We start from the raw sequence: 27,872 nt of genomic DNA on the forward strand, positions 1-27,872 counted from the left end.
GGCAAAGACAGCTCGAGTCAGATAAAAATGTCACATTAGAGAGCCAGGTCGAGCCCAGTGCTGGGCAATATGTCGTCCTGTCCTCTGGGCCTGCCTCATGTCCCAGTGGCAGTGCCAGGTACCTAGTCAGGCTTGGTTGATATTTGTGGAATGAGTGAGACCTAAGTTTGTATCATGAGCGGTAATCCCACTTCTGGAAATCTATCCTAAGCAAGTGATTCAAACCAGGTCAAAAAACGTTGCATGAAGATATTAACTGCTGCCTCATTTTAGATGGGAAAATGGAAAACAACCTAAGTGCCAGCACTGTAGGCACTGGTTCAGTAAATTATGAAATATCCTTTGAAGAGACAATCTATGATCTGAAGAATATGTGGAAACACAGAAGGAAACTTGAGTGAGGAGGAAAAATACAGAGTTTTACCAGAATTGTATAAAAAGTTATTTTTAAAAAATCATAAAACCGACTAGAAGAAAATGCATTGGAACGATAGTGCTTTATAATGGTAGACTTATGCGTTATCGTTTTTCTAATTTAAAAATTTTCTGTCATGGACCTGTTTTAGGACTTAAAGCCACTTGTTGCTACTCTCCAGCTTCCTTTGAACGAAAGAGTGCTTCTGTTTCCCCTCAGGTGAGAGAACTAGAGCAGAGCCTGCAGGCGTCTGAGGAGAAGCTGAAACAGAGCAGTGACATCATGGCAACTCAAGAAGCTCAGATTCAGGAGCTTGTAAGTGGTTATTGCGGCTGCTGTGTCCTGGACCCTCGATGCTTTCCCTTCATGCCTTTGCACACACCTCAGACTCACTCCCAACTTCTGGAGTGGTATCTGGACCCGACCTTAGATCCAGTTGTGCTGAATCTGAACAGGCGGGCAGCTGCAGATGGAGGGAGTGGGGGCCTGCTGGAGGATCGGAGTTATCCAGAGAGGATGAGTCGCACCTGACAGCTGGCCGTGGGGCCCAGCCTAGTTCTGGGACTGTTAGAGGTCATAGCTCCACTGGGAGTCAAACCTCAGCTTGCAGCCGGGGCTGTGGAGAACAGGCCCAACTCTGGGGAGAAGATGGCAAGGCTTGGCCAGCTGTCACAGCCCCAGGTTGGGTGTTGAGTTCGAAACTAGAGAAATAGGGGCCAGCCCATGCCCTAGTGGTTAAGTCTGCACACTCCGCTTCAGCGGCCCGGGGTTTCGCTGGTTTGGATCCTGGGCGGGGACATAGCACCGCTCGTCAGGCCATGCTGAGGCAGCGTCCCACATGCCACAGCTGGAAAGATCCACAACTAAAATATACATCTATGTATTGGGGGACTTTGGGGAGAAAAAGCAGAAAAAAAAAAAGAAAAAAACTAGAGAAATAAAAACAGCATTTATGGCATGTTTGCCGTGTCCTAGGCACTGTGCTAAGTTCTCTGCACATGTTTTCCTTTAGTCCTTGCAGCAGACCTAAGGCATGTGTACTGTTGTTATCATTCTAGAGGAAGCAGGCTCAGAAAAACCTGGTCCCTAGCCCTTGGTCTCCCAGCTAGTAAATGGCAGAACTCACATCTTTCTTAGATCAAAGCTCTTGTTCTTCATCACTCTCTTATACTTCCTCCCAGGAAGCACTTCAGCCATAGAGGGCAACACTGAGTGGGGTGACAGAGGGCTGTGTCTTAGGACTGGCTGGTGCCCAAACCTGTCCCCAACCCCAGCTCCTGAGCAGGCCAGGGGCCAGGGCAATAGGCAGAGCTTACAGCAGGGGACATCGATAGCACCCAGGCTGAGAAAGGTCAGGAAGGAGAGGTGTTTCTGTCGGATACCCATCTTTGGTCACCAAGGGACAGAATAAGGCCCCTGTTGTCACCATGAATAACTGTCCTCTGGTACCCCCACAGGCTGCCGCAAACAAGGAGAGCAGCCGTGCTCAGCAGCAGGTGCTCGCTCTGGAGCAGCAGTGCACAGAGCGCATCCACGTGCTGGAGGCCCAGCTCGCTGCCCTGGAGAGAGCTCGGGCAGCCGAGCAGACAGCTGCACAGCGGGAGGCGGTGAGTGCAGGAGCGGGGAGGCCGCCACATGAGCGCCAGGTTCGCGCGTGGCTGGGCTGCCAAGTAGTTTGACAGGAAGAGGACCAGCCTCTTCTGAACTAGGAAACCACTTTTTGAGCAGTGTTTGTCTCCCCACCAAGACACCTGCTCGTGAGCCTGGATGGGAAAAGGCTGCTTTTTACAAAACCCCCAATCAGATGGGTTTGCTTTTTCCTTGGGCTGCACAGGGACTTCCTGTCACTTCCTGACCAGTCCCACCAGCTTCTTCCCATTGTCTGTCTACAGTTTCTGTTGTTCTCCCCGAATGGCTTCTCCTTTTCCCTGGTCCCCTCCCTGTCCCACAGTCTTCAGAGTCAAGTGCCTCGTTTCTTCTTGTGAGGAGTTTGTCAAGCGGCTCTCTCTTTCTGACCTCCGCCCTGTTCTCATCTCCCACCCCTGCAGTGACCAAAAAAGGAACAGGGAGCATTTTTAAAGATTCCATGTCAAAGACAGGACTGTGCTCGGGGGGAATATGGTAAAGACCTTTTCTTTTTATATATACTGTGCTCAATTTGCAGAGAGAGCTGGAGCAAGAAAATGCAGCCCTTAAAGAAAGTAAGAATGAATGTGAATGTTCTTTACAGCATCACCAACTTGAACTAAAGAAGCTAAAGGTATCTATCTAATTGAATCAGTTTCACAAAAGTGTCATGTCTTGCACGTGTGTATTTGGAGCAGCCGAGTGAGAGTTCTGTACTTAGAGTGAGAAGGGGTGGAACTGGCATTTATTCAGTAGTTCTGTTAGGCATTTACTGGAAATTGTCGCCTGATTAAGTCCTCTCAGTGATCCAGGACGGTGGGAAGAATTGTGCTCATTTTGCAGTTAATGTCATTGAAGTTCCAAGTGTACATAATTTGCCCAAGTTCCGTAGTTAGAGGTGGCGCTGGTCTGACTTTTCACTCCACCACAGAGGTCAGCCCTTCCTCTGCGCTGCCATCAACAGCTGCCTGAAAGTAATGCTGTCAGAGCACAATGTTGCTGATTTTAACAGTGAGACTAGGAAAGCAAGGCCTCACATGGTTGGTCATAGGACCTTGTTTGTTTATGCCAGGGAGCATGTACAGAAATGAAGAAACAGTCTGCTGGATTGTCACCCTTTCCTTTCTGGGAACATGGTGCTTTAATCAGATGCTGCCCGCTTCATTCCCTGGACATAACTGGATGCAGAGGGAGAGAGATTCTGGCACTTCCTTATAGGCCTCCGGCTCCCCAACCTCTTTCACAGCAGCCCTTGGACGATGGGTCATTGCAGTACTTGCCCAGCTTGGTCACAACACCACGACCTTGTCGATTCTTTGGCACAGGACTTGTCTGAGAACATCCACAGCTGAGGGCCTGTGCCGAGTGAGCCTTCAGCAGTGTCTGCGAGGTGTTGCCGGTGCTGGGGCCGTAGTGCCAGACCGTGGGAAGCGTGTGCGAGGTGCTGCCGGTGCTGGGGCGGTAGTGCTGGACTGTGGGAAGCGTGTGCGAGGTGCTGCCGGTGCTGGGGCCGTAGTGCCAGCTTGAGGGAAGCGTGTGCGAGGTGCCACCGGTGCTGGGGCCGTAGTGCTGCCTTGAGGGACGCATGTGCGAGGTGCTGCCGGTGCTGGGGCCATAGTGCTGGCTGGAGGGACGCGTGTGCGAGGTGCTGCCGGTGCTGGGGCCGTAGTGCCGCCTGGAGGGACGCGTGTGCGAGGTGCTGCCGGTGCTGGGGCCGTAGTGCCGCCTGGAGGGACGCGTGTGCGAGGTGCTGCCGGTGCTGGGGCCGTAGTGCCGCCTGGAGGGACGCGTGTGCGAGGTGCTGCCGGTGCTGGGGCCGTAGTGCCGCCTGGAGGGACGCGTGTGCGAGGTGCTGCCGGTGCTGGGGCCGTAGTGCCGGCTTGAGGGACGCGTGTGCAAGGTGCTGCCGGTGCTGGGGCTGTAGTGCCGGCTTGAGGGAAGCGTGTGCGAGGTGCTACTGGTGCTGGGGCCGTAGTGCCGGCTCAAGGGACGCGTGTGCGAGGTGCTGCCGGTGCTGGGGCCGTAGTGCCAGCTGGAGGGACACGTGTGCGAGGTGCTGCCGGTGCTGGGGCTGTAGTGCCAGCTGGAGAGACGCGTGTGCAAGGTGCTGCCGGTGCTGAGGCTGTAGTGCCGGCTCGAGGGACGCGTGTGCGAGGTGCTGCCGGTGCTGGGGCGGTAGTGCTGGCTCGAGGGAAGCGTGTACTTTAGAGTCAGATACTTTTTCATGCCTTCCTTCAACAGACGTTTAAGTACCTGTATGCACCGTTGTAGGTGCTGAGATGCGCCAGTGAGCAGAAGGACAAAACTCTCCCCCTGAGGAGCTTGTGAAGGGAGACAGTACACAAGTGAGCAATAGTCATGTGCTCTGAAGAGGACAAAGTAGCGTGAGGGGCCGGGAGTAGGACGGAGAGCACTCTTTTAAATTGGGAGGTCAGGGAGGCTTCAGGATATTTGAGCAAAACATCTGAATAAGGAGAAGGGCCAGCAGTGTGAATGTTTGGGGAAGGAATATTCCAGACAGAAGAAATAGCAAATAGAAAGACTCTGTGGAAGGAAAAAGGCTTGGTTTGTCTAGAGAACAGCACCGAGGCCAGTGTGGCTGCTGCCTAGTGGGCTGGGGAAGAAGAGTGGATGGTAGTGAGGGGAGGGCAGGGAAGCCATCCGAGGCGTGAAGGAGAGAAGTGATGTGAGGAGGTCTGTCTGAAAAGAGTCACTCTGGCTCTGAGTGGAGAGTGTTCTGTAAATGAGGCAAGTGCTGAAGTAGGAAGAGCTGTTAGGAGGCTCAGCTATTACTGTGCTTACCGTGTTTAAGGATACAGAAGACAAAATTGAAAATGTCAGCTGAGATTTGGAAACTAATAAAAGACAGCAGTTTTGAAAAGCGATCAAATTCGAATTTTAGAATTGAAAAATGCAATAACTAAAACGCAGTAGATTACAAAAGGGCATGTGGAAACGTTTTTGGGGTAATGGATATTTTCACTATTTTTATTGTGGCAATGATTTCACCATAATTCATCATATTGCACACTTTATGTTTAGTTGATTATTCAATTCTACTTCAGTAAAGCTGTCTACCAAAAAGATGAATGAGTTTAACAGCAGATTAGAACTAAAGAGAGAATTAGTGAAATGTAAGAAAGGGCAGAATGAAATACATAAAATGAACAATTAAAGACATTAGGATTCTGTGAGATGTCTTATCATGTATCAGTGGAGGCCCAGAAGGAAATGGAAAAAACAAGACAGAAGCAATCATTGAAGAGATTTCATGGCTGAGAGTTTGCCAGACTGATGAAAACTGTCAAGTTACAGGTACAGGTATAAGAACCCTTACAGATGCAAACAGGAGCAATGTGAAAATCCATACCCAGACACAGCATGGTGGTAGAACTGAAGAAAACCAGTAAAATGAAAACAAAAAATTAGTCAGCAACAGACTTGCACTAAAGGAACTACTAAAGAGCATGTTTTAGGAGCCAGCCCGATGGCACAGTGGTTAAGTTCACATGCTCTGCTTCTGTGGCCCGGGGTTTGCATACTCGGATCCCAGGTGCGGACCTACACACCGCTCATCAAGCCATGTTGTGGCAGCGTCCACATACAAAATAGAGGAAGGTTGGTACAGATGTTAGCTCAGGGACAGTCTTCCTACCAAAAAGAACAAGCATCTTTCAGGTGAGGGAAAATTCTGGGTGGAAGAACATGGATGTAAGGAGGTAAGAAAGAATGAAGAGCAATGATTATTGCAAATATGTATGCAAAAAGAAACAGAAAATCTGACCCACAGTGTGTCATTCATGGTCCATTCAGGAGAAAGGAGCCACCCCAGTTATTCAAATGAGAATTTATGTTCTAATGTAAAGTGGTTTTTTTTGGTTTGGTTTTTTTTTTTTTATTGCAGTAACATTGGATTATAACATTATATAGCTTTCAGATGTACATCATAATATATTTCGAATTCTGTGTAGATTACCTCATGTTCACCACCCAAAAACTAATTATAGGCCATCACCTCACATGTGAGCTGAATCACCCCTTCTGCCCTCCCCCTCCCCCCTCCCCCTTTGGTAACCACCAATCCAATCTCTGTTGCTTTGTCATTATTAATGTAAAGTTTTTTAATCCAGCACTGAAACAGTTAAAAGATACCACGAAGGTAGCAACTGCAGGAAGCAGCTTCCAACCCTAGGACTAAGGGAGCAAAGTGAAGAAGTTGGAATTATTAAACTTAGGAATTGAGAGCCGCACAGGTTTGACACTCAGGCCCCTGAGGGGGGGCGCTGTACAGTTGGTGCTGGTGTGTGTGTCGGAGGATGGGGCAGTGAATGAATTCAGTTGCAAGTGTTGGAAAAACTGCAAAGTGGATGCAGCTGCTGCTTTAGGAAGAAATTGCTGCTACCAGGGCAAAGGAGCACTGCTCAGAGAAGCAGGAGCTGCCGGAAAGCAGGAAGGCTTTTTCTCCCTCCTCCTGCCGTGCAGCCTCCCTCAAGCTCCCCCTGTTGGCAGATATTGATATGGAGCCAGCTGGATGAGCAGAAATGTGGTTGGCCGAGTCCCGGGTGTAGCGTCACAAAGCAGATTCTAAAAGGCTAGGTGTGGGCTGAGAGGCAATAACTTAAAAACCAGCACACACAGGCTGTTTAGAAAGGGGGTTAATTTTCAACATTTGGGGGATTTTCTCGATATCTTGGATTTCTAGTTTAATACCATTAGGATCAGATAATATTCTGAATGATTTCTGTCCTTTGACATTTATTTAGACTTGTTTTATGACCCAGCCTATAGTCTATCTTGTTAAATACTTTAGTGCACTTGAAAAGAATATATATTCTGCTGCTGTTAGGGAGAACATTCTATATGTACTAATTAAATCAAGTTGGTTGATAGTATTGTTGAAATCTTCTATATGTTTTCTGATACTTTTTTTTTTTTGCTGAGGAAGACTAGCCCTGAGCTAACTCTGTTACCAATCCTCTTCTCTTTTTGCTTGAGGAAGGTTAGCCCTGAGCTAACATCTGTGCCAATCTTCCTCCACTTTATATGTGGGTCGCTGCCACAGCATGGCTGATGAGTGGTGTTGGTCCACACCCAGGATCCAAACCCAAGAACCTGGGCCCCCAAAGTAGATCACCTCGAACTTAACCACTACTCCGCGGGGCTGGCCCCTCTTTTTTTTTGGTCAATTTGTTTTATCAGCTACTGAGAGAAATGTGCTAAATCTTCAGCTATGATCGTGGATTTGTCTCTTTCACCCTTTAGTTCTGTCAGTCTTTGCTTCAAGTATTTTGAGGCACTATGTTTAGGTGCACACATGTTTAGAATTGTTTGTATCTCATATTTTTCAAAATAGCTGTTCCCTGAGCCCCTCTGGGGAAATCATTCCTAGGTGCAGAGAGCTGCCGCCTGTGGGTAGCATGGTGGCCCCCACAGCGACCCTGAGCTGCACGGTCAGCCTCACCTCCCGTGGTCCTGGATTGTCTGTGGCTCTGTGGCAGTAGCACAGACTTCAGAGCCGCGTGGAATCAGTTCTGTGAGCCAGCCTAGCCCCTCACCAGCTGGTTCTTGAGGAAATCCAGTTTCCTTATTTTAGACTGAAGATGATCACCCTTGCCTTCGAGAAGATTACCCTGAAGATCCAGCCTGAGCATGGATGAGAATTGTCAAGTGCAGTGCCGGCCCTGTCTTCTTGCTCACAGTCTGCCTCCTGGCCACTTAGACGTCAGTGGTCACAGCGTCTCTTCTAAACTTCTCCCGAAAAGGCTGCTGCAGAAGCAGGACGTTCCTGTCACCCTCCCCACCTGGGCAGGCAGGGCCACGGTTTCATAGCTCCACCCAGCCTGAAACCTCTTGCTCCTTCTCCTGTATCACCAGAGCCTCCCCTACGAGGGGTATTGTCCGGAGTAGTTAGGTCCCAACGTCAGCCTCTAGAGTTCAGGTGCCAATTGCTCTTGTCCACTAGAGGTGGTCTCACGGAAGGTCAATTCTGACAACTCTGCAATAGGAGCCAGAATGCCACTGGCCATGACTGACATCTCCCTCTGTTGACGCGCTTGGCCTGGAGTAAGTGGAAAGGGCGGTTTCGTAGGAGGAGTAGAGCAGCTCACAGAACCAGAAGGACTTGTTCGCCAGGAACCCGAGGCCTCAGAGCTCTCCTCATCCTGCATCATGCTGTCCCCCTGTCAGTCACCCAGCTCTCGCACTCGCTTTTCTCCAGGATATAGACTGCGTCCAGTCCCACAGCGGCTCCAAGCTGGTGACGCTCCAGCTTAGCGACCCCGGGGAAGGAGGGATTCTCCCTCTCAGCTTCGTCGTATAAAAGGGATTCGGGGGCCAGCCAGCCGGTGTAGAGGTTAAGTTCACATGCTACTCTGTGGGCGGCCCAGGGTTCCCAGGTTCAGATCCTGGGTGTGGACTTAGCACCTCTCGTCAAGTCACGCTGTGGCGGTGTCCCACATAAAGTAGAGGAAGATTGGGACAGATGTTGGCTCAGGGCCAATCTTCCTCACCAAAAAAAAGAATGGGGGGATTCTGATTGGTTCATCTTGAGGGACAGAGCCACCCTCTGGACAAATTGATTTGGCCAAGGAGATGAGGTATTGTGATTGACCAGGCCTGGATCACATGCTTATCCTTGTAGCCACAAAATGGGGGTATCATTTTTGGCCAGAACTATGTGGAATTGTGGGGTGGGAGTAGAGAAGAGCAATGATGAGGCTCTTACCCCCCAAAAAGGAGGGGATTCTGGGGAGACAGAAACAGTGGACATCCCTGACAGTGTTCAGGCCCCTGAGAAGTCATATTATTCGTCTAGGGGTTGATTGCAAGCCCGGCATCAGTCACAGGAGAGGACTTGAGGGTTTGTTGGTTAGTCGCTGTGCTCTGGGAAAGGCCAGTGAGGCAGCCCTGCTCGTGGTAGAAAATACTGTGGGTGGGAGAGTGTAGCCTCCAAAGCTTGGCTCTGAGCTCAGACAGAAGCTGGCTGTGCCACTTACCAGCTCCAGGACCGTGGGCAAATGATTAACCTCTCAGAGCCTCAGTTTTCTCTCGTACAAAATGGTTAATTTTGGTGAGTCTGTGACATTTCGCCTTACTAAAATCCCTAATTTCTTATTGTTTTTTCTATAACCGGATGGTCCCAGTCCGCTGTTCCATCCGCGTGGCCTGAGAGTCTTTCCTGTTCTGCGTTGATTCCACTGGCCCAGCTCTTCAAGTTCTAGGTCCGAGCACTGGCTGGGGTGCTCATGGGATGAACGACCCCCAGTGCTGTGCCCTGGCGTGCTGTCCACCAGGACCGTTCTCAGAGGGATACAGAAGGCCTTGCAGCCAGAGGGCAGCCTGGGAACCTTGGAAAGCAGGGACAGTGTTCGTCTGGCCCTGCGAGACACTACTCCTGCTGTGGCCTTCATGTGAAGTGTTCAACTAAAAACACATGAACTGAGTTTTGGGGCTCAATCTCCTCCTGGTTTTTCGGTATTGCAGGAAGAGTGGAGCCAGAGAGAAATCGTGAGTGTGGCGATGGCTCAAGCCCTGGAGGAGGTGCGGAAGCAGAGGGAGGAGCTCCAGCAACAGGTGGGCTCTGTGTGACCCTGCGGTGCGAGCCTGCGCCCGTCTGTCCAGGGCTCAGGAATGCCGTCAGCCATGTGACTCCCCGGAGGTCTGTGGGGGTGAGAGAAAAATGTTATCAAGAGACCTTCTCCCCACAGGAGGGCCTTTTTTGATGGTCAGTGTTATAAACATCACCTGGGAGAAGCCCATCCCCAGACACCTACTGGGCTCTGTTTCTGTGAGGCGGGCCTCCCTGCCCGCCGCCCCTGGACGGCACGCACCGCTGAGCTCCCAGCAGGCGGGGTGGAAAGCCTTCCTGTGCAGATGGGCTCGGCGTCAGGCCCCGGGCCTCCTAGTGAATTGGCTCTGGGCCTTGGGTCGGTGCTTAAGACATCTGAGTCTCAGAGCTGCCTCTGAAAAGACTCCAGGATCATCACCTTCTGGGATTCTGTCACAAGGTCGTGTTCTGTGGGTCAAATGCAGGCCCATCACAGGCACTGAAGCCTGCAGGTTGTGGTTGTCACAGCTCATTGGAAGCCCGGGCAGGGCAGCCGCGTCTCTGGTGGCCCACTGCAGGCCAGAGGGGCAGTGAGGGCGAGTGCCCTGTGCAGGGCCTCTGCCAAGGAGAATTGGTTGGTGCTTGTGTGTAGGAGCAGAGGGTAGCTGCAGTGTGTTCGAGGCTGTGGACTTCAGAGTGGGACTCAGGGTACCCGGGGTAGTAGGAAAGTGGAGAGGCCTTTGGGGGAGATGGGGTTACTGCTGCCAACCTTCTCCTGCGTGGGTTTTCTCCAAGGCTGCTAACCTGACGGCTGCAGTAGAGGAGAAGGAGCAGAGTCTGCAGGAGAAAATGGAAGTGATTCTCCAGAAAGAGCAGGAGATTCTCCTGCTGAAGACAGGTGAGGGTTCTGCCCCTGCTGAGCCTTCTCACCTGTTCCTGCCCAGCAGCACTGCCCTGAGGTGGCTGGTCCTGACACACTGGGCTCATGAGCCCCCTCCCCCTGCCCGGCCTAGGTCACGACTCGGCCCTGCTGCAGACGCACCAGCTGCAGAGCGAGCTGGAGGCCCTGCGGAGCCTGCGGGCGGAGGAGCTGCTGCCAGGCCAGGAGCAGGGGCCGGCACTCTCAGCCAGCGAGCCTCACGTGAGTGCCATCTGGCCCACCAGGCCGAGGCGTGGTGGCAGCCGTGTGTGCTGCAGCGAGATACCAGGCGGCCTGCTGCCGTCCGCCAGGGGAGGAGGCAGTGGGGACGCAGGGAAGGGCGCTGGTGTCCACTCACTACGGAACGTGGGGCAAGTCACTGCCCTGAGCTCTACTTCCTGTGTTTAAAGTGGGGTGCTTGACTGACTGGGAGGTTGTGAGTCTGGAGGACCCCACTGGAGGTGGCGACACCTGTCAGTGCTCAGGTGTTAAGGCCCTTTCCCTCCAAGCAGACTCATTGCGTGGAAAGCTCAGTGTCATCCTGGAGGGCACTGGCCGGGCTCTCCGTAGATTAAGTTTGGTTCCTGGCCAGCTGCCCAGTGGGCACCACCAGCCCACCCCTTTGGAACAAGTCTTGGTCCCCTCCCCAGGGACCTGTGGCTTAGCTTGACTATTACCTGTCCTGACTCTCAACTTGTTGCCACCACCCTGTAGGTAACCTTGAGGGCCATGCAGGACCCCACGTACCAGCTTCCAGCTGCAGAGGGAGTACCAAATGGTGAGGTGGGGGCGATGGATCTGGGGCAGCTACAGAAGGAAAAGCAGGGCTTGGAGCAGCAACTTCTAGAGAAAAATAAGGTGAGGATGCCCTTTGCCTCAGCTGTTTCTGTCTCTGCTCTTTCCCTGTCCTCGTGCCTCAAACCATTCCTCCCTTGTTTGCCGGTGCCCCGGGCACCTCCTCGGGGAGATGGCACCTCCTCATCAAAAGGGCTTTTTCCTGGGTTTCCTCTTCTTTCTGCCTCCTGTGCTGTCATCTTCCTGTCACACTCGCCTGTCCTCTCCGCTCCCCGACTTGAGAAAACGTCTCACGTGTCAGAGCTTGAGCATCGGCAGGTCTAGGTGTTCCCAGCCACCTCTGCTGTCACCACTGGGTGGTGGTGGACCAGTCACCTTACCTCTACGCTTCCTTCGTACAGCTGTGAAATGGTGGCAGTGAGACCTGCCTTTACGTGGTTTTTATGGGGGGGCGGGGATGAAATGGAAGTGTTTCTGAGCTGCCCTGTAGAATTTCTGTTACTTGGTGGCGGCTTCATAGATGTGCTGAGCCCACCCCCTAGCCCCCGCCCCCAGGCCTCTGCGCCTGTAAATGCGGGCTCTTATTTGGTTCTGGTTTGTAAAGTGTCTTGTGAAGTTAAATGTGCTGGATAGTTATTGCTCTGGCCTGAAATTCTGCCCTCAAATTGTGTGATTGTATGTGCATATTTTTTTAGATCTTTAACAAAAGGAAAAAGCGTTCTTTCTCTTTCCCTCCCCCCACATTTAATCTCTTGTCGTGAAGTATAACACACACACAGAAGTGACAAACGCTGTGCCCCAGGTCCCACCCTTGGACCCCTCTCTCAGCTGCAGTCACGCCCTTGGCCATCTTGCCGTACTTACACTGCTGTTCCCACAGCCCGTCTCCAGTCATGTGGCTCCTCTGAGCCCCAGACTTCATGTCTGTCCACTCGGTGTCTCCTCATGAATGTCCGAAAGGTATCCGAAACTGAATATGTCCAGAAGCGAACTCCGATTCATCGTGCTCCCCAGCATCTCCTGCCATCTGTCCTGGTTCAGGAAATGGCAGAGCCTGGGGTCATCCTCAAGCGCCTTGTTTCTTTCTCAACCAACATCCACACCAGTAGCAAGTCCTTTGGCTTTCCCTTCAAACTACACCCAGAATGAGCTACTTCTCATCTTCACCAGTGCTGTGCCCCTAGGCCAGGTCACGGTCCTCTCTGCCCTGGAGGATGGTATTGGGCTTCTAACTGGTTTCCCTGTCATGCCTCTGTTCCAGCCCTCTGATGACTTCCCATCTCTGTAAAAGCCGAAGTCCTTGCAGTGGCCCACAAGCTCTGTGTGGGCGGGCCCCTTTCCCCTTTCACTGCACTCCCTCTGCCATCCCCAGGGCTCCCTCTCAGCCACATTGGCTTCACCTTTCTGTGAATATCAGGCACCCTCCTGCCTCAGGGCCTTTGCACTTGCTGAGCCTTCTGTCTGGAAGATTCTTTCCCCAGTTACCCTCACTTCCTTTATGGTGTCATTGAGGCCTCCCCTGCCACCCCTGTCACCCCTCACCACCAGCACTCCCTGCCCCCAACCTTGCTCTTTTTCTCCATGCCTTTTACCACCTTCTGATGTACTGTATATTTGGCTATTGACATTCTCCCTCCTTAGGGCAGCCATTTTTCTTTTTTTGTTTATTGCTGTTTCCCCAGGCTCTGGGACAGTATCTGGCACATAGTAGGGACTCAGTCAATTTTTGTCGGATGAATTATGAATGAGCCAAAAACCTAGGAAATCAAAGCACAGAAAATCAAATAGCAAATGTAGTTTTGGGGGAACATCCAGCCTCACGGTAACCAAGAGAATAGCAACTGAAACCCAGTCACCGTTGGATAAAACGCGGTGTGTCAGAGGCCCTTTAATGTGCTCCATGGAGCTGGAGACACTCACGGCCCTGTGGCCCAGTCGCCTCGTTCCTCTGGAGGCTGTGGAGATGGCTCCCATGAGGAAAGGCTTATTCCCGCTTTGTTTCAAGGAGGAAGCTCAGCTACACATTAAGACGCGGGCCGTCCCCTAGAGTTACTGTCACAGTGAGGTTGTAATTAGGAGCACTGCAGAAGGCTTTGAAAACTCCGATACATGAAAAATACTATGCAAAATGCCAGCTTCTCAGTAAGAACGGCGACATGGACCAGCAGTCCACAGGAAAAGCTCAGTTTGATATGTTACAGGTGTGAAACTTGGGAGAAATTTTTTCCTGCACTGCTGATTATACAGTAAACTTTTTGATTGGGAAAACAGAGTTCAGCCTTTCTGGTGATTAATGTATTGTGTAATAAATTACATTTAAGGCTCATAATACTAATTAAACTGAAAATAAATAAAAGACAATCAGTGGAAGATAGAAAACCCAGTGTGGGTGGCTGTGCGCAAAACCAGGAGCCTTTCCAGTGTCCGGAGCGAGCCTCGCGGGCCATCCCGGAACTCAGGGGAGCACGGGTGCTGGGGACAGCCAGGCACCGTGGCCTGCATTATGTGGCATCGTAGCACATAAATACAAGCCTGAAGGACATAATCTACTGGGCAGAGATGTTTCTAGCTGTGCTGCTGACGGAGGCGAACACCCGAGCAGTCCTGCGGGCCGAGCCCATGGGGAGGCGTGGGCAGCACTGGGGCACTCGCATGCCCCATAGAGGGGCACGTGACAGCTTCAGTGGCACTTGAGGGGCCTGGAGAGCAAGTGCATGCAAAGCAGCGGCATGTGAGGGACAGAACCCAAGGCAGCAGGCACACGGGGGTGACAGCACAGGCCTCTCAGGAGATGAGGCAGGGACTTATAACAGATGTAAGGGGACCCAAGGGGCGTCTGTCTGTTCTGTTGTCCTTTGCACCTTAAAGATGGTGAATGTACGTTTAACAGCTGGCTTTTTGGGTGGCGGGGGTTTGTCTCAGACCATAAAGCAGATGCAGCAGAGGATGCTGGAGCTCAGAAAGACGCTGCAGAAGGAACTGGTGAGTGCCCCGCTTCTCCCCACTGCTGCCGCCCTCCCGGCTCTCGGCCTTGGGCCCCTCGCTGCCTGCTGATCCTCGCCTTCCCCCAGTTGACTGTGAGGGGTCTCTGGGAAGTCAGACGTTGGCTGGCCGGACAGTGGCCCTGCCAACTTGAACATGGCTCTGAAAAGCGGCTGTGCGCCCTCCTTCTCTGAGCCTGCGTGTTGTCTGAAAAGTCAGCGTAGTGATGGGTGCACCCCATGTGAATGGCGGAGTGCCAGGCCCAGACCTAAGGAGAGCAGCACCTCTGCCCCAGGGCATGTGTCCTGCCACAGATAAAGGAAATGTGAGCTTCCCCAGAGGACCTCTCTCCTCCTCTCCTGCATCCACCCCACCTGGAGGGGCTGAGCCTTCTTCAGACGTTGGCGCCTGCTTCCCAGGGGGGCCTTTGCACCCTGCTGCGTGAAGAGTGTGGCACAGGAACAGCAGGTGACCACACTTGGGCCAGGTGAATCTCCCATGCGATTTTCAGACCTGTCTTGAGGGGTCCAATGTTGCATCTCCCATTGCTTTTTCAGAAAATCAGACCTGATAACGAACTTTTTGAAGTCCGAGAGAAGCCCGGCCCTGAGATGCCAAACATGGCCCCTTCTGTCACGAATACCGCTGACCTGACTGACGCCCGTGAGATCAACTTCGAGTACCTTAAACACGTGGTTTTAAAATTCATGTCCTGTCGTGAATCTGAGGTAAAGGGCTTCTGAGTTGCCTTTGGGTACTTGGCTCCACCCCTGGACCTGGCTCACTCATCTGAGCCCTGCATGGCCTCCCACCAAGTCCCTGTCTTTTTCACTCTCCTACATTTCAGTTTGACACCAGTGGGGACGCTTAGTCATTTCTCCAGCTGGCATTGACCTTGACTGAGCAGCAAGCAGGGCGGGGGGACCGAGTGGGGAACTGGCTCCTGGGAGGAGATGTGGGTTGGATGCTGAGGCCAGAGGACAGGAAACTGATCCGCCCAGCATTCCTGCCTCCTGCCGAGGAGCAAGAGAGCCGCTGTGGATGTCCTGGTGATCTTGCCAGCTCCCGAAGTAAAAGATGGAGGGAGGAAAAGAACTGTCGTTGCCATCAGACCTCAGAATGCCCAGCTCCGCCCTCCACATCCTTGCTAACCAGTTCAGGAGCACGTGCCAGGAGCAGAACCAGGAAATGCTGCCCTTCGGCCCCTGAGTCCCCCCACCAAGGCCCATGGCAGCAAAACTTGCTTTGTTTCAGGCTTTTCATCTGATAAAAGCTGTGTCGGTGTTGCTGAACTTTTCACAAGAGGAAGAGAACATGCTCAAAGAAACCCTGGAGTACAAGGTAGGCTTCCCTGGTCTGCCATCCGGCTTCCAAAAAAATGTAGCTGGTACTGCTGGCACTGGCAGAGGGGACCAGCGCACTGTCAGCTCAGAAGGTGCTTCTGCATGATGAACTCGACTCAGGTGGTATTTACTGAGGACACGCTGCGTGCCCACAGGTCTGTGCTGTACTGGAGCAACGGGCCTTGTGTTTCCAGAGCGCTTTCATCAGCAGTGCTTCATCCATAGCCCCAGGTCTGGCCCAGCACCCAGACTTAAAAAAATAAAAGATAAATATTCAGAAAGTGCTTGCATTGATAATATGGAAAAAAATTTTAAGGAAAAATTACCTAAAATTCCACTGCCTTGTCTTTGTCCAGTCAGTTTTTTCTCCTGCTTCCCTTCCATACTCAGACCTCAGACTGCTGACCACAACCATCGCCTTCACCGCTCTGCTCCCAGCCCGAGTCAGGGTGCCTGGAGGGCAGCAGGGGCTGGCCCAGGGCTGGGGGCTCCTTCAGCTTCCTTTGCACCTAGTCCGGATTCTCTCTCATGAGCCTTTTCTCTTTCAAACACAGATGTCGTGGTTTGGGTCCAAGCCAGCTCCCAAGGGCAGCATCCGGCCATCCATCTCCAACCCTCGGATACCATGGTCCTAGGTGGAACTACCCAAGGATGGAGCTCCATGGGCTGACACTCTTTCTGTGAAAAGAACACTGACACACCAGTCTGGGTGGGTTTTTAATCACTGTAACTGCAGTATTTTGTACAAGCATCTAAACACTGTTTACAAGACCTAAGGCCCACTTCCCTGCAGCCTGATCTGAACCTCAGGAGGCAGCTCATCCTGTTATCTGGTCACCAAATGGGAGGGTCCCGGCACTACCCACGTTTTCACAGCGCTGCTCACACCCCAGCCCTGGCTGGCGTCATCTGCACCTGAGTCCTCTAACTTATAATGTTACACTTCAAGCTGAAGCCATCGGCCTCTGTCAGAGGCGGCAGTTGATCCATCATGGGATGGGATGACGCTGGATGGAAGGACAGCCCTTTGCAATGGTGCCCAGCAGGCCAGGCCCACCTGCCTCTGCCACGAAGAACCAACGATGGGGGTGGCTTTAAAACTTCCCCTTCCTGTTAGCATGTTTGGGTTCAGATGAGTTAGAAGAGGCTTTTCAACCCTTCCTCTCAAGGAAACATTATTTCACCTTGTTTCTCAAACCACCTAGAACTTTAGATGTGTCCATCTTCAAGGTACTCTGGGACCAGTGTGGATTAATGAATATGCAACTTTTTGACAGTATCTCCTTTTACTGAAGAAAACTAGCAAATATGTAAAAAGATCCTTAGTACCAAATACACTCAATTGCCTTTTTAATGAATGTATTATCTTGGATAGGTTGCTGGTAAACCATTTTAAACTATTTTTTATAGCTAAAGTTCTTCGCTATTATTATAAACGTCTTCTGTATTATAAAATCCATTTAGCTGGTGTTCTTAAAGGAAGATCAGAGGATCAGGAGGAAATTATTTCTAAGATTGGGATTCCTGTCCCTTTGGCATTTTGCTACCATTCTGCAGTATCCGCTGAAGCAGCGGTGGTATTTAATTTGCTTTGCTCTTTAATTCTGCGTCGTAACACAGCACATGCTAATCACATGTTTTCTGCTGTCCCTCCTCCAGCCTCGACCAAAACCTCGGAGGTGGTCTGCCTGTATGTGGAGCCACCGGCTCTCTCCCTCACCCTCCCTGCGATTATTTAGGATGACACTACATTCATATATGACACCCAGACAGCCCCCGGCTGGCTGCAGTACCCGATAGCATGCAGATGGTTCTGGGAGCGACTGACAAAACCTGTATTCATTGTTGCTAAGGAAAAGGGAACATGCTTGCTCTGGATAAGCCGTAATATTGAATCTAAAGGGAAACCACTTCTTGATTTATAGTTTGATGAAAGTTTCACTGGTTAAATAAAAAACTGAATTAATAACTGGAGCTCCTAGATTTACGATCAGTTATCCAGTGATGTAAAGTTGTTTCTCAGTTATACTTAAGGTTAAAATACCTCTCACAGAAAAACAAGAATGTGCAGAGTTGACCTACTACATTTCCACAGACCCAGAAGTACCAAGCAAGGGGGGTAGCATCTTCATCCCACCTTGGGCTCTGTGCCATCCAGGTGACCCATTCTTCAGTTACCTGGCTCCTCCCTGCAGATGTCTGTCCTTTGTTTAGAACGCTATTTTCCATTGACCTGGTAGGGACACCAAACAGGAGGCCCTCCTGTGCTGTGAGTTTGATAAGAGGTAGCTTTTCCAGCCGTCCCAGGGGCGAATCCCTAAGGTCGGATTGTTCGGGGCTCCCAGCGGCAGCTACAGCACAGCTGTGGGAGCCCCGTCCAGCTCCTGAGGCCTCTCCAGCCCTTGAGCCAGCCTCACCGTCCCCGCCACGCCCCCCCGGCACTGTCGGTGAACTTGTGGGGCCCATCACTAAGTCTGCACTTGCTGGGGAGGATTCCTCCTGACCAGGCTTTCCTCCTGCATGTTGTTACCTTCAGCTTTAAGAGGAAGAGTGGAGTAAATATTCTAAGCGATTGAATGCACTTTTACCTGTATAAAACGTGCTGTGACACAGTATATATAGGCCTTTCTATGAGCTCTGGATCTTGCTCACTCCCTCCATGTTGTAAATAGGGATTATATTATCTAAAACTGCTGTAGAAAATTCCTTTGTGGTGCAATACACTTTTTGATTAAAGCTCTTCAATCCAGATGCAGCTACAGTGGGTTTTACTTGATCTAGTCCAATGTGTCAGTATTTTTTTGACTTGTTAAATTTAGTACATTGTGTCTCCTATTTAATATTTGAAGGTCAACTTCAAGGGCCCTCGAACATTTGTCTCTCAGGAAGAATGTCCCTTGATTGGGTTTGGGTGAATAAACATGTAATTGAATGAAGCCAGAAGCCTAGTCTGACCTCCTGGGAATGGAGGGGGTTCTGCAGAGGAGTCGGGAGGATTGTGTCACTTTGGTCAGTGTCTCCGAGGCCCACGTGACTGGGAAGAACTTCAGGACTCTGAAGTGGTCCCTACCTTTAACAGAATGCAGATTGCGGTGACACGTGCTCAAATGGAAAGAAGAGCATCTTTGCTCTTCAGAGGCCCCTCTTAGTGGTTACAGGGAACAACACGTTCCTTTATGTCTTTAGGCTGATTGCTACCTGCTTCTGGCTTTAAAGAAAACTTCACAGTCACAGTCAGAGTGTTCCTGCCACACAGCCAAACCCAGCATCAGAGGATGGTGACCGTCCCAGCTGAGGCCCTCTCAGAGACTCCAAGTGCAGTCACACAAACTGAAGACTTTTAAAGCCTAGGTCAATTATTGAATGTTTGGCACTTTATTAAATAAGCTCCAAAATTACATACAAATCAAAGGAATAAAAACAATAAATAGTTATCCAGCAAAACATCTCTCCATAGCCGCCAGGCGCACTGGAGCCCAGGCCTGAGGTACTGCTGTGGCAAGACAGCTGGATTGCCACGCTCGCTCCCTGGGGACGGCTCAACAGGGAACACGTCTACCCACCCCCGCCACGTCGAGTTTCCAGAGCAGTCGACCTCTCATTCATTACCACCCCGTTCATTACCCATTCTTTTACATACATGAAACACACCGCAAAGTGTATACTAATAAGCCAAGAGCTTTATTGATGCAGCAGGCACTTTACAATGAACCCCAGAGAGCCCGCCTTCTCTGGGAGGCCAGGATGTCTGTACAAGCCCTCGGGGGGGTTCCACTTCAAAAACAAGCTCTCCCTCTACCACAGCCCTCGGCTCTGCACTTGCCCAAAGCATCCCCCCACTGGCAACAGGCAGCACACACGGACGCCTGACCGCCGCTGGCCAGCCGCTCCGGTGGACAGTCACAATGTCAGTTCTGCATTACTCGTGGACAAAGGCATAGACTATCAGATCCTGCAAAGGATTAAGGAAACAGACGATTTCTCCCTCCACCTTGAAAATAAAATAGACGTCAGCAGATGCGTGTCCTGAAATAGTTTAGTTGGGAGTTCCCAGGAAGATGGTCCACTGTCAATCCCTTCTTCACCGGCCTGTGCATCCAAAATTCTTGTCAAGGTAACATGAGTCTTTTTTAAACAGTCTTTCTTGCTGTAAGAACTCTTATAATGGAGCCTAGTCCTCCTACTGCTAATGCCTGTGGGGGCAGGAAAAGGAAACGGGTCAATTGATCCTGGTTGGTCAAGGGGAAGCCTGGCTTGCCAGGGGAGATAAGACCACGCACTCCCAGACCTAGCACCCATATGTCACAGACCCTCCGAAAAAGGACTCCTGCAAGAGCACAGTTAAGAGGTGACAACAGAGCCCACCTAGGGACAGAGCCCTGTCCTGGAGCTGAGGGGCCAAAGAGCTGTTAGCTCTCGAGGCAGCACAACTCAGCTTGAAAACAACACCAAGCACGCACACAGCAGAGCCCCCAGGTTTCCCTTCTGACAAGCTCGTTTCCAGCCTGCCTGCCCTGGGCAGCGAAACAGACACCAGCCCGTCACAGCTGCCTCCTGGAGCCCTCATGAGAAATGCCAGTAGGGCTGAGCACCAAGTCGCCCTAAAAGGACCCGAGGGCCTGGCCTCCACGCCATGCAGAGGCCTCGCTCAGTTCCCCCGTGCACCACAGCCACCCCCACCTACTAAGCCCAGGAGCCCTCCTGCGGGCCGAGCAGGCAGAGCACACCCAGCAGGGGACCACAGGCCCCAACCCCAGGCAGCAACGAGGCCGCCCAAGTGAGCCCTCAGGAAGAGGACCACTCCCTTAAAACTCGACGGGGCCTTTCGGCAAGGACGTTGTGTTGGCAGTAACCTGGTCTCCTTTAACGGTGGGCGTGCTTCCTGCGCCTCTACAGGGTGGGGGGACATTGGCACACAGCAGGACACAGGCCTTGCTCTTATACCAACGCAAGCAAAGTGACTGTCAAGGTTTCTGCCACTGCCCTCTCTGGCCTGGTGAGGCTGAGGCCGGAGCAGGGAGCCCTCAGAGCAAGCTGGAGGGCTCAGCTGCATTCCTCGGACCCCGCTGGACTACCACCTCCACCAATGCACAGCAAGTAGTCTGAAGCCCCCAGTGCCGGCAAGCCTGCCTCCCTGCACCGGGGACGCCCCAGCTACCTTCCACGCCAAGTCACCTGCCCCCATGACCTGCCCAGGCTAAGTCAGCAGCTGAAGCAATGGCGAGGAGCAGAGACGGAGGGCCCTGCAGGCACTTCCTTGGGAGAGGTACGTGGTCAGGTGTCCCAGGCTGCTTTGAGCATAGCCCCTTATTCTCATATGCCTCCCAGACTGTCCTATGTCTGTTCTGGAAAATCTGGTACGCTGACCTGAAGCCTGGGCTTTGGGTGAGTCAGTGGGCTGCCTGCGTGGGCCACGTGTTCACATACCTTTTCATGCCACTGGAGTAACAGTGCGCTGCTATTCTCTGTGGGCTTCTCAAACCCTTTATAAATGTACTTCATTAGCAAGTCAACGCCGTTTCTGTCCAGTGACTGCACGGCCTGCTCAATTTCGCTGCTCTTAAAATTTGTAAGCACTTTCAGCACCACGCCCTGGGCTCGTTCCTACAGAGGAAAGAGAAAGGGAGTGAGGTCCAGAGCCACAGTCCAGGCACATCCACGTCCCCCACCAGACACAGAAACTCCAAACCAAGCGGTCAGAGCTCATTAGAAACACTGTCCAAGTTCTAATTCATCTGGGATGGTTCAAAACATAAGTGGGCCACGGCTGGCCCCAAGGCGTAGTGGTTAAGTTCAGCACACTCCGTTTTGGCAGGCCACGGTCACAGGTTCAGATCCCGGGCGCAGACCTACACCACTCGTCAGCCATGCTGTGGTGGTGACCCGCATATAAAATAGAGGAAGACTGGCACAGATGTTAGCTCAGGGCCAATCTTCCTCAAGCAAAAGAAAAGAAGAAGATTGGCAATAGATGTTAGCTCAGGGCCAATCTTCCTCACACATACACACAAAATATGTATATACATGGGCTGAAATTCTTTTATCGATTTAAATTTCAAAGTATCCCTTATTGATACCAATAAGTTATTCCACTTATTTTGGGGGGAATAAGTGGTTTACTGGGGAGAAGCATCACTATCATGGAGATCTCTCTTTTAAAGAAACAAGTTTACTTGGCTGCAGTGTCCCTCTGCATTCATGCCCAGTAACAGAGGGGCCATTCCCCTCCACATTTGAGGGGTGCAGCCACTGATGACATCAGGATGCTGTGACAAGATGGCGAATCCCAGTTTCAGAGAGACCCCTTGCCCTGGACCAAATTTCAGACAGCCTGAGCAATGCACAACTGTATCTTCTCACCTAGTTTTTAAAAGGCAGGAAATTTTAAAAGCACTGAAAATCCTCATGCAAATAAGCTTCTTCAGTAGTCTATAGAAGCATAACCACGGAAGTCCCACGTGGCAGGCCAATTTATAGTTTTGCTAATCAGCAGGGGCTGGGCTGACTTCTCACCCAGGAGGCCCTAGGGAGGAAGAAGGTTCCCTTGGGGAGCCTAGACCACAGCCGCCAACAGCACTGACGTCAGGAGCGCGGGGAGGCCTCTGTGGCAGCTGGCCCAGCGCTCACCACTCCCTCGGTGGACGCTCACTGATGCTGAGATGAAAGAGACGCTGTCCAGCTAACCACAGCCCTGTCCCAACACCACCCAGCCAGCTGCAGCGCGACCCCCGACCCTTTACCTTCACAGCTTGATTCTTGGTGTTGACGGGAGAGTTCCGCAGGGCGGCATGAAACGCCCGAAGCATGTCCCCTGTGCATCGCCACCAGTTAAGGAGGGCTAGGCTTGAGCACGGCCCCGCTGTGCTTAGTGAACTCATTTCCAACACAGCCCAAGAAAGCGGAGTCAAACGGCATCTCCACACCACTGCGGTCCCCTGCGGCGTCCAGCGGCAGAGCCTGTCCAGAGGAGCCCGCAGCTTCTCCGAGCCCCGCGGACGGGGGAGGGCCCCTCTGCCAACCCTGCAAGCCCCTCCCTCCGCTGCCCCCTAAACCTTCCCCCTCAAAGCGAGTTTGGACACCCTCTGCCTCCCTCCCCGGAAGGCAGAAGCAGGGCAACTGCCCTCGCAGGGTAACCCGCAGCACAACCTGACGGAGCTCGCCGGCACCTGCTCGGTCCCGGGCACAGTATCTACCCCGCTGGATCATCCACAGTCACCATGTGAGGGTCTCATTCTCAAAAGGGAAAAATGAAGGCATAAACAGAGGCCTCCCAACTCTGAATCCAAAGTATCCGTTAAACCATTAAGGAAGTTAAGAGGCGCTAAAACTCCTATCTTCCCAGATCTACCCAGTCACTGAGGTCCCCACTGCTCCCAGAGGGAGGTTCACTAATCTAAAGAACCTGTTATCGACAAAATGAGCCAATCCACCCCACCCCCCACCAAACCTCAGTTGCAATTCTGACACATTCTTTGCTGAGTTCTGAATACCCAGCACTCAAAAGAAAATTACAATCTGGGTTAGGTCCCCAAAGGTGACACCTATTTTAAACTGAGTTACATCAGCTGACTTTCATTTCCTCATCTGAAACATTGGCTTCAGCCAAAAAGCTTCAAAAATAGAACAAGGAATGGCTTCTGCCCAATCGGGTCTCAACGCCTGTTCATGCAGCGATACCCACGTGCGAACGGTCAGGGCCCGCGGAGCAGAGCCGGGCTGTGTTCCCCGGCGTGGGCTCCATCTTCCCTGAGCTGGGCCACACCACCGGGGAGCCACTTCTGCTGAGCTGCCCGGACCTGCTGGCCCTGATCCACCTTCCACATTTGAGCGGGAGCCCACTCCTTGTAACTGCCCGCTCTGGAATTTCTTTCCCCCACGGGGCGAGGGCCAGCCTGACATCAGCCCCAGATAACGTCCACCTCAGAAGGCCTTTCTAACCTGGCGTCCCAGAGAGTCCCAGAGGCTCAAAAGGACATGCAGTCTGGTGCTCTTCACTAGGCAGCATGGCTGGTAAAGAGAATCCTTCCGAAGATGGATGGGGAAGGGGGGACAACTAGTCTGGGGGGCAAAAGAGTGACTGCTTCAGCGAGCTGTCTCTGGTGCCAGGGTACCGAGCGCTCACTGTAAGTGTCGATGGCCCGGGGCCTCCATCGGCCGGGGTGATCTGCGGAGCAGGGAGGGCACGCCACTGACCAAGCTGGCCTCCGTCCGCAGCTGGCTTTCGGCTCTTCCGGGGAACAGGCTGCGGAGGCTGGGGGACCCTGCCCAGCCCCTGGCGCCCTCTAGATCAGGGACTCTCAACCAGGCCCTACTGACACTCAGACCAGACGAATGATGGGGGGTCTGTCCTGTGCAGTGTACAAGACTCAGCAGCATCCCTGGCTTCTACCCACTAGGTCCCAGTAGCCCCCCCAAGTTGTGACAATCAAAATGTCCCCAGACATTGCCAAATTTCCTCAGGGGGAGGAAAAAGTGCAAAATCGCTCAAAACCACTGCTCTGGACAGATCCCTGTTCCAGAGGACCAGAAAGTGCTTCACCAAGGAAGAAAATGAATACTTTAAAATCCCCACAAGGGCTCGGGTCCTGTGCCAGGTGCTTTCACGTTATCATTACTGCTAACAGCTCTTTGCGACAAGAATCGTTATTCTCATTTTAAAGGCCATGAACTTGAGGCTCAGAGAAGGGAAATGACCTGCCCAAGGTCACAAAGCTAAGCTGTCCAGGTGGCCTTCAAAGCCAAGTATGCCTGGCTCCAAAACCAAGCTCTTTCTACAATCCTTGCTGCCGCTCCACCCACAGACCCAAACTGCACGTCCAGGACACCTGCTGTGTGCCCAGCACTGTGCTGAAGCCTTCTGGGATGTTGTCCAGTGATGCTCCCATGGAACCTATAAGGCCAGCATGGTTCTCCTTCTTTTAACAAAGGAGGATGCTAAGGTTGAAAGAGGGCACGTGACCTACTCAAGGTCACACAGCGATAGCATGATAGATTTGGGTCTGTGTAGATGCACAGCCCATGTTCTTTGTATTTCTTCTATGTGATCTCCCACCACGACCCACTTCCCTATACAGCACTAGGAGAGACCTCCTCCCTACATTCCCCAACTCCAATCAGTCAACCCCTATCCCCACCGCCCTCGCCTCTGTCCTAAGACTCCTAGAAGCCTGTTCTATAGTTTAAACTCAACAATCTAACATAAGTCCACTACCTGGCACATGGTAGGGGCTCAGTAAATATCAGTTCCTTCCTTCTTCCTCCCGGGGCCCCACATTTGCCAAGATCTCAGTTCTCATCTGCTAACCTCCCTTTCCCCAATCCCAAGAGGAACATTCTCCATGGCATCAAGGTTTCTCACACGGCCATTAGTGCAGGAACTACCATCCCCTGGACGTGCTAAGCAGCCTCAAGGAAACTGACGCTCACTAGTCAGGGGTGTACCAAGAGATGACTTTCAACAAGTCCCTGCAGCACCAGGACCAAGAAAGCAGACAACCAGACTCGGTCCTCCCCACCTATGGATGGTTCCGGGCCCCAGGCCTGACCCTGGAGCCCTTTTGGCACTGCCTGCCCAGGAGCCACGTCCTGCACACACCAGACTGTAGAATCACCCTTCCCTCTTGGGGGCCCTGCTCATGACCCTATTTCACCAATGGGGTAAGCGAGGCGATCCTGATGGGGCAGGAAACACAAATTTGAATCTCCACTTTCGAAAACACATTCCTGTTCAAAGAAAGTCGGAAGGTTTTTGTTTTAAAGGCAAATTGGAGAAACACTGCAGGACTCCTCCACAAGGCAGTCTATGGGCCTGACTTCTCAAGCTGACTCAACTGATTCAACACCCAGAACCCGCTTTCTATACAGCAGGAGCCTCCAACGCTGCCCTGGCAAATGCGGGGGAGGGGGAGGCCCTTCCTGTAACACCATTTGAATCAAGAAAAATCCTTCCTGTGAGAATAAGTCAGTTTCCTGTGCTCAAACTGCTAAGGGACCAAGCAGGCTGTGACAACCACCTCTATTTTTAATCTCGTTTTCTAAATGCTTCTTTTCTGTGGTCAGAAGAAAGGTCATTTCCAGGCATGGGGCTCCACTTTCACATTTCACTTTCTGCCTGGTTTTTCTTAGTTCTAAACTACTAGTTTTTTCCACTGCTTCCTGCACAAGAGAGGTACTGGGGGGAGGGAGCCAAAACTCACTTGTTGAACGTGGCTAAGACCATCAAAGCCTGAGCCCAGGCGTCCATAGGAAACTAAGAACAGGTGAGAAAGAGTGGCATCCGGCTGGAGGGTCAGACTGATTGTAGGGCAGAAGGAGCACAATCTGAGACCTCAGGGCTGGACTAAGGCTGCAGGTTGCGCTCCCCCTCGGGTCCTTTCTTCCCCGCAGCCATCCACCCACCTATCTTCCTGCGGTGCCGCAATCGGGCCCCGGAGGACTGCCTGGGAGCCGCCCTGGCCGCTCAATTACTCAGCGGTGGCTCACCTCGGCCCATCCCTCCCGCCCATCAAGCCTGAGAATGCCCCCATTTCCTGCAAGGGAGGGATGCAGTGATGGGGCGCCCAAAGAAGCGACAGCCTGAGGGGATGAGGAAGGAAGGGGGAGAAGCGAGGAGAGGCCTGGAGGAGTGAGGGGCCTGCGGGCCCGAGGCGCGTCCGGCACGCTCCTGGGGCCGCCGAGCCGGCCGGTCACCAGGGTCTAGGAGCCGCGTGAGGCTGCGCTGCTGAGGGAGGCTCCGGGGGCCGGGCAGGGACAAGGGAAGGGGAGGCCGGGTCAGAGGGAAGAGGGGACACCCAGACTGAGGGAAGCTGGCCCGAGGGGAGCCCAATCGGAGGGGAGCTGGGAGACCGAGCGCAGTGGGCCGGGGTAAGAGGAGTGGGGAGGCCAGCCCGAGAGGCCGGAGCCGGGCAGGAGGGAAGTAGGAAGGCCGGGCCACAGGGGAGCCTGGGCCGCCGCGCCGGGGAAGGATATTGCCGCAGGAGCCCGTCCACCTCGCTCGGGTCCGGGCCTGGCTCGGCCGCCGCCGCCGCCGCCTCCTCCTGCTCGTCCACGAATTTGTTCTCGTCGAACTCGTCGATGTCCACCCGACGGAAGCGCGAGGACAGCGTGTTCCGGGCCATGGCGGGGGCTCGGCGCCCGCTCAGCCGTCTCCCCTCCGGCCCGACCTGGGCTCAGCTCCGCTCAGCACCGGCTCCGGCTCGGGGGCGGGAAGCGGCCGCCGGCACCTCCTCCACCTCCTCCACCTCCTCCGCGCGCAGCCGCCGCCGACCGCCCACTTCCGGCCCACGCCGGAACCGGAAGTGCCGGTGGAGGGAGGGGCGGGGCCCGTGGGGGGTGCGCCCGGGGCGGCTGGAGGTTCCCGAGAGCAAGTCAGGTGGTCGCGCCGACGGCCTCCCGGCACACTCGCATCCTCATGAAGTCTGTCTGCCCTTCCGAGGAGCGGCGCCCGTCCCCGCGCAGGCCCAGCCTCGTAGACGCCATAGCTGCGCTTGTTCTTCGGCTTCCCTCCTGCCTACGCGGAGCCCCTGGAAAGGGCGGCGCGGGCTCAGCCGCGGCCTCGGGTCCTCACTGCCCAGACTGAGGGGCACGAGTGCCGGGTAGGCTTCTGGGAGAAGAACCCTTCGAGCTGAGGCCTGAGGGATGAGTGGCAGTCCTTAGTCCCGGGGGGTGTCGGGGGTGGGGGAGCCCGGTCTCGATCTTGGGAGCCTTGAACGCCGCCACACTGAACTCAGAGGAGGTAGCCTCTGCTTTGTACACCCTGTTGTTAACGGAACGGGAGACTTTAAAGATATTTAAAGCGTATCCAGGGTGCTGACAAGACTACGAAGACATTTGGACTTGAGGGTGCGGCGTGTAGCTGTCACCTTGGCCCGGCGGTGGGGGGCGGAGAGAGGGAGATGACTCCGTGGCCACCATCCCGGCAGGAAGGGCGAGGTCCTGGGGGCTGAGAAGTCGGGCCAGGCTGGAGAGGCTTATCCTGGAAGGAAGCCGAATCCCCAGAGTCTGAGATGGGGAAAGATGAAGGTCAGAGGAGGTAGGGCAGAGGCAAGGACGCTCTGTGGTGCCACGATTAGATGCCTGGGCTGTTGCTTGAGAGGTTCTGTTAATGGGCCTTAGCCTTCGATTAAATTGGGTCTTTGTTTTCATATAATAGTAGTCTTTTTAATAAAGGCCAGTAGTTCATGAAATGTGACTCGTTCTTATTGCTTCGAATACTTCTCATTGAACTGTGTCTACAGATCAAAGAAT

At 52.9% G+C, this 27,872-nt stretch overlaps 2 protein-coding genes across 7 annotated transcripts in view; one reads left to right on the forward strand and one right to left on the reverse strand.

Annotated features, from left to right (window-relative positions):
• The window catches only part of GOLGA1 (golgin A1), a 47,415-nt gene extending 28,850 nt beyond the window's left edge, over positions 1–18,565 (forward strand). For 2 of the 6 annotated variants that reach the window (XR_006533135.2, XR_011506238.1), the window contains 12 exons: positions 635–730; positions 1,873–2,022; positions 2,580–2,675; positions 9,524–9,613; positions 10,383–10,485; positions 10,601–10,728; positions 11,221–11,364; positions 14,224–14,283; positions 14,841–15,011; positions 15,538–15,624; positions 16,181–16,335; positions 17,286–18,555. Coding sequence is in view for 3 of the 6 variants with exons in the window: in XM_014840651.3 (XP_014696137.1) it covers positions 635–730; positions 1,873–2,022; positions 2,580–2,675; positions 9,524–9,613; positions 10,383–10,485; positions 10,601–10,728; positions 11,221–11,364; positions 14,224–14,283; positions 14,841–15,011; positions 15,538–15,624; positions 16,181–16,261 (1,206 nt within the window). In the remaining 3 variants the exon portion in view is untranslated. Of the gene's footprint in view, positions 1–634; positions 731–1,872; positions 2,023–2,579; positions 2,676–9,523; positions 9,614–10,382; positions 10,486–10,600; positions 10,729–11,220; positions 11,365–14,223; positions 14,284–14,840; positions 15,012–15,537; positions 15,625–16,180 lie in introns of all 6 variants that reach the window. The other 4 variants (XM_014840651.3, XM_014840654.3, XR_011506237.1 and 1 more) reach the window with 3 other exon arrangements.
• Positions 18,566–19,286: 721 nt separating this feature from the next.
• On the reverse strand, positions 19,287–26,879 carry ARPC5L (actin related protein 2/3 complex subunit 5 like). Its single transcript, XM_070518769.1, has 4 exons — positions 26,594–26,879; positions 22,367–22,438; positions 21,054–21,230; positions 19,287–19,819 (listed from the first exon to the last, which is right to left on the reverse strand). Exons 1-4 carry the CDS (start codon positions 26,741–26,743, stop codon positions 19,757–19,759), a joined length of 462 nt encoding a protein of 153 aa, XP_070374870.1. The 5' UTR covers positions 26,744–26,879; the 3' UTR covers positions 19,287–19,756.
• Between the last annotated feature and the right edge of the window lie 993 nt (positions 26,880–27,872).

The sequence above is a fragment of the Equus asinus genome, chromosome 10, assembly GCF_041296235.1.
Source record: "Equus asinus isolate D_3611 breed Donkey chromosome 10, EquAss-T2T_v2, whole genome shotgun sequence".
Taxonomy (NCBI): domain Eukaryota; kingdom Metazoa; phylum Chordata; class Mammalia; order Perissodactyla; family Equidae; genus Equus; species Equus asinus.

Bases quoted from the DNA above. Each gene is read 5' to 3' on its own strand.
- ARPC5L (XM_070518769.1), bottom strand. From the start codon at position 26,743: ATGGCCCGGAACACGCTGTCCTCGCGCTTCCGTCGGGTGGACATCGAC. The intron at 22,439-26,593 runs TATCCTTCCCCG...TGGCGATGCACA, and splicing joins TGGACGGGCTCCTGCGGCAA to GGGGACATGCTTCGGGCGTT. The intron at 21,231-22,366 runs GTAAAGGGTCGG...TTTCCTCTGTAG, and splicing joins CCAAGAATCAAGCTGTGAAG to GAACGAGCCCAGGGCGTGGT.